At 48.3% G+C, this 6,000-nt stretch overlaps 1 protein-coding gene across 1 annotated transcript in view; it reads right to left on the minus strand.

The window, feature by feature from the left end:
- Positions 1–6,000, minus strand: part of tmem266 (transmembrane protein 266) — a 122,673-nt gene that overhangs the window by 48,739 nt on the left and 67,934 nt on the right. Inside the window, exon 6 of the mRNA XM_078200017.1 lies at positions 2,821–2,959. Coding sequence (XP_078056143.1) covers positions 2,821–2,959 — 139 coding nt within the window. The remainder of the gene's footprint in view (positions 1–2,820; positions 2,960–6,000) is intronic.

The raw sequence follows: 6,000 nt of genomic DNA on the forward strand, positions 1-6,000 counted from the left end.
CCTCCTGTCGCTGGGGCCTGTGAGGGGTGGGACTTCCTGTCCCTGGGGGCCTGTGGGGGGGGGTGGGATGACCTCCTGTCCCCTGAGCGATGGAAGTCCCTCGCTGAAATAATTAAGGTCGCCCCTCCCCCCCTCTACCCCAATCTAGTGTTGCTGTGCGGGGCAGCTGGATTTAAAATGGCCGAATGACTTTTTGACCGATTCACCCCAATGTCTTCCAGCGAAGACACCATCACAGTTGTGCATGAACCTGTTCTCAACTGGCAGCACGTAGGAATGGGAGGAGGCCATTCATCCCCTCCTGCCCGCTCTTCTGTCCAGTTCGATCACGGCCTATCTGCATCCTAACCCCATCCACCCACTTCCTTTCTGTACCATGGCCGGAATAGTACTGCCCTGCCCCCCACGGGAATCGGAGCGGGCGGGGGAGGGCTGGACAATGGGAAGGTCCGTTGACCTCAGGCGGGATTTTACGGTTTTGGGACGAGCGAGGTCGTCAAAACCCGCCCAACAACTCAGCAAATGTCTATCAATCCCAGTTTGGAAATATTGAAGTGGCTTCCAGACACAACAACAGGATTGAGGAATTCCAAATTCCCGCTACCCAATGTGTGAATAAATGGCTCCTGACATCACCCCTGATGTTTGAGAAATATTCTTCAAAAAACTAACTTGAGCTGTGGCGTGAGGTGATTTTGGCACAGTGGGAATGGTATCGGGTTAGTAATCTATTTATTTTATTTCTTTATTCGTCAGGCAGACATTTTAAATTCAATTGATTAGTAAATGTTCACTAAGATACTGATCTCCTCAGTGGTGACGAGAAACTTTCAGCCTGTGGTTAAAAACCCAGGGAAGGAAATCTGCCCATCCTTACCGGGCCTGGCCTACATCTGCCTTTAGACCCTCAGCAATATGGCTGACACTGAACTGCCTCTGCAGTGATCTAGAGTGACACTCAGAGGGCAATTAGAGATGGCCAGCAATGCTCACGTCCCACGAACCAAAATCAAAATATAGTAGCCTCAGACAGGTGTCCTTGGGCCTCTGGTTCCTGATTGACTGACTGATGCGCTGGATTTAAAAAAGGGAAAAAAAGGGTGGCACAGTGGGTTAGCACTGCTGCCTCACAGCGCCGGGGACCCGGGTTCAATTCCCGGTTTGGGTCACTGTCTGTGTGGAGTTTGCACATTCTCCCCCGTGTCTGCATGGGTTTCCTCCAGGTGCTCCGGTTTCCTCCCACAGTCCAAAGACGTGCGGGTTAAGTGGATTGGCCATGCTAAATTGCCCCTTAGTGTCTAAAGATGTGCAGGTTAGGTGGACTGACCATGTTAAATTGCCTCTTAGTGTCCAAAGATGTGCGGCTTAGGTGGATTGGCCATGCTAAATTGTCCCTTAGTGTCAAGGGGGACGAGCTAGGGTAAATGCATGGGATTATGGGGATAGGGCCTGGGTGGGATTGTTGTCGGTGCAAACTTGATGGGCCGAATGGCCTCCTTCTGCACTGTAGGGATTCTATGATTCCCAAAGCTCTGACAATTGGGGGATTTTTTAATTCATTCGTAGGACATGGGTGTCGCTGGCTGGCCAGTATTTATTGCCCATTTCATGGCCCATTCATTTCCACATTTCTTGTCTGTTGTGGACTTTCTGATCGAGATCAATCCCTGGATGATTATCGATAACTCCAATTTCGCTGTACCACGTGACTACCTGGATGTCTAAAAGATGAACAAGGTAGATATACCTTGGTCTTTTTCTTTGTCTAGAAAATTCTATTTTATGACATCTACACACAGTCCGAGGTTGCGAAAGGTGATATATAAAAATGCAAAGTCTTTTTTCCAATGTCATGTAGCAAAGGCAAACCACCCCCCCACCCCGCCCCCGAGGTAATAATCGAAAAGTCAATCGGCAATGAAATCGAACTGACTCACCAATGTTACAGTCAATGCTTCACACTCACTATCAATAATATTACAGTCAATGTTACAGTCAACAGTGATGCATTTTGGTAGATCGAACCAGGGCAGGACTTACTCAGTTAATGGCAGGGCGTTGGGGAGAGTTACAGAACAAAGAGATCTAGGGGTACAGGTTCATAGCTCCTTGAAAGTGGAGTCACAGGTGGACAGAGTGGTGAAAAAGGCATTTGGCATGCTTGGTTTCATCGGTCAGAACATTGAATACAGGAGTTGGGATGTCTTGTTGAAGTTGTACATGACATTGGTAAGGCCACACTTGGAATACTGTGTACAGTTCTGGTCACCCTATTATAGAAAGGATATTATTAAACTAGAAAGAGTGCAGAAAAGATTTACTAGGATGCTACCGGGACTTGATGGATTGAGTTATAAGGAGAGGCTGGATGGGCTGGGACTTTTTTCTCTGGAGCGTAGGAGGCTGAGGGGTGACCTTATAGAGGTCTATAAAATAATGAGGGGCACAGATCAGCTAGATAGTCAATATCTTTTCCCAAAGGTAGGGGAGTCCAAAACTAGAGAGCATAGTTTAAGGTGAGAGGGGAGAGATACAAAAGTGTCCAGAGGCAGTAGTAGAGGCGGGTTCAATTTTGTCTTTTAAAAAGTGTTTGGACAATTACATTGGTAAGATGGGTATAGAGGGATATGGGCCAAACACGGGCAATTGGGACTAGCTTAGGGATTAAAAAAAGGGGCGGCATGGACAAGTTGGGTCGAAGGGCCTGATTCCATGCTGTAAACCTCTATGACTCTATTACACTCAATGCTTCAACACTCACCATCAATTCTGTTACAGTCAATATTACAGTCAATATTACAGTCAATGTTACACACTCACCATCAATGATGCGCTTGACCTTCCAGATGCGGAGGGTGATGATGAGGCTGATGGCGTCCCAGGGGCTGCTGGGTCCGTTCGCTACAGTTGAAGCCACCATGGGAGCCAAGGATAGGATGATGACTGCACCATCAAACACCTGCAATACACAATACCCTCGGTGAACCGACATCATCAAACAACCACAACAGGCGAGAGGAACAAGCACCAGTTCCTGCTGACTGTGCTTCCCCTCGGAATTCACCTGGAAACCTTTGGCGTTCCCCAGACTCATTCCCGCCCTTATTTGATGAGGAACTCCCTACTTCCGGGCAATGAATCGTAGGACAACAGAATGGTTACAGCACAGAAAGAGGCCAGACGGAGCATCCTGTCTCCAAATATACGGCTCAAAGGCATTGCTTTTCCAATTAATTGAGCGCCATTTCTTGGCCTTTTTCCCCGTAACCCTGCACACTTTCCTTTTCAGAGAACAATCCAGTTCCCTCCCGAGTGCCTCGATTGAATCTGCCTCCACCACTCCGTCACTCGGCGCATTCCAGATCCTATCCACACATGCCTTGGACAATGGAAACATATATATTTGGAGCAGGAGTAGGCCACTCGGCCCTCCGAGTCTAGCCTTAATCCCAGTAAACCTTCTCTGAACTGCATGCACACATATAGAATCCCTACAGTGCAGAAGGAGGCAATTTGGCCCATCGAGTCTGCACCGACCACAATTCCACCCAGTCCCTATCCCCATAACCCCATGCATTTACCCTAGCTAGTCCCCCTGACACTAAGGGGCAATTTAGCATGACCAACCCACCCAACCCGCACATCTTTCGAGCGTGGGAAGAAACCGGAGCACCCGGAGGAAACCCACTCAGACACGGGGAGAATGTGCAAATTCCACACAGACAATGACCCAAGCCGGGAATCGAACCCGGGTCCCTGGCGCTGTGAGGCAGCAGTGCTAACCACTGTGCTACCGTGCCGCCCTTTCCTTAAACGTGAAGACAATACCATACACAGTACTCCAGATGTGGCTCTCACCAATGCCCCATAGAACATTCAATTCCCATTGCAATAGACAATAACATTCTCTTTGCTGTATCTGCATACTAACCTTTTGCGATTCATGCACTAGGATGCCCAGATCCCTCTGTATCTCAGAGCTCTGCAATTTCTCACCATTTAGATAACATGCTTCTTTTTTTTATACATCCTTCCAAAATGGACAATTTCACCTGTTCCATTGGCTGGATCTTTGCCCACTCACATAACCTATCTTTATCTCTTTGTAGCCTCCTTATGTCCTCGTCACAACTTACTTTCCTAACTGTCTTTTTGCCGCCAGCAAGTCTACCTCCCATAGCTTTCTTCCAAATCGCTGTGATGAATTGTACGGAGCTGAGGCCCCAGCCCTGAACCTTATGGCAGACCAGGCGTCAATTCGCAAGAGGGAAAGGAATCCCTTCGAAAACCCTAGTCCTCCTTTCCAGTGAGAGACCAACATGGGGGGAAAACTATTTACACAGCAAATGGTTAGGATTTGGTAAGTACCGTCTGATTTGATTTGATTTATTATTGTCACATGTATTAGTATACAGTGAAAAGTATTGTTTCTTCCATGCTACACAGACAAAGCATACCGTTCATAGAGAAAGAAAGAAACTCCACACAGTCAGTGACCCGAGGCCAGAATTGAACCCGGGTACCTGGCGCTGTGAGGCAGCAGTATTCCCCCACAGGAAGGGAACACATCTGCCTGGTGATTGTCAAGCGGTGAGCGGGACTGGAAGATCCCCACTGCTGGCCAATGGCCCGAAAATCCAGCCCACAAGCACAGAATTGTCGGGTGGCATGGTGGCACAGTGGTTAGCACTGCCGCCTCACAGCACCAGGGACCTGGGTTCAATTCGGGCCTTGGGTCATTGTCTGTGTGGAGTTTGCACGTTCTCCCCGTGTCTGCGTGGGTTTCCTCCGGGTGCTCTGGTTTCCTCCCACAGTCCAAAAGACATGCTGGTTAGGATGCATTGGCCGTGCTAAATTCTCCCTCAGTGTACCCGAACAGGTGCCGGAGTGTGGCGACTAGGGGAATTTCACAGTAATGTCATTGCAGCGTTAATTTAAGTCTACTTGTGACTCTAATAAATAAACTTTAAAAGAATTCTTAGGGTGCAGAAGAAGGCCATTTGGCCCATCGTGTCTGCACTGGCTCTCCAACCCTGCCTTCTCCGCGTAGAAGAAAATGTACAAAGTTTCAGTGTTACATTTTGCTGAAGTTTCTGCTATTTATTTTGTTCTTTTTTGATTGCATTCAAATGCAAGATGTCCAGCTTTGGCCCTTTCCGTGATCCATCTTGTCTCGACCATCTGGCATCGTGCTAGACTAACAGTCGTCAATGAAAATGGCAATGCAGGTGGAAAAAGTAGTCAAGAAGGCATACGGCATGCTTGCCTTCATTGGTCAGGACATTGAGTATAAAAACTTGCAGGTCATGCTGCAGCTGTACAGAACCTTGGTTAGGCCTCATTTAGAATATTGTGTACAATTCTGGTCGCCACACTACCAGAAGGATGTGGATGCTTTAGAGAGGGTACAGAAGAGGTTTACCAGGATAATTGCCTGGCCTGGAGGGCATTAGCTATGAGGAGAGGTTGGATAAACTCGGTTTGTTCTCACTGGAGCGATGGAGGTTGAGGGGTGACCTGATAGAGGTTTACAAGATTATGAGTGGCATGGACAGAGTGGATAGTCAGAAACTCTTTCCTCAGGTAGAAAAGTCAAGTACTCGGGGACATGGGTTTAAGGTGCGTGGGGAAAAGTTTAGAGGAGATGTGCGAGGCAAGTTTTTTTGCACAGAGGGTGGGGAATGTCTGGGACGCGCTGCCCGGGGAGGGGGTGGGGGCGGGTACGATCGCGGCATTTAAGGGGCAACTAGACGAATACATGAATAGGATGGGAATGGAAGGATACGGGCTCCGTAAGTGCATAAGCTTTTAGTTTAGGCAGGTATCATGATCAGCACAGGCTTGAGGGGCCGAAGGGCCTGTCCCTGTGCTGTACTGTTCTTTGTTCTTTGTACAACCCAATGTCTGGGCCTGATAGACCCAAACACATTCCGATGATCCCACGCTTTAGGAAAGATGTCAAGGTCTACAGAGGGGTTCTGGGGAAAAGGCAGGAGAACG

This window comes from Mustelus asterias, chromosome 29 (assembly GCF_964213995.1).
Source record: "Mustelus asterias chromosome 29, sMusAst1.hap1.1, whole genome shotgun sequence".
Lineage (NCBI taxonomy): Eukaryota > Metazoa > Chordata > Chondrichthyes > Carcharhiniformes > Triakidae > Mustelus > Mustelus asterias.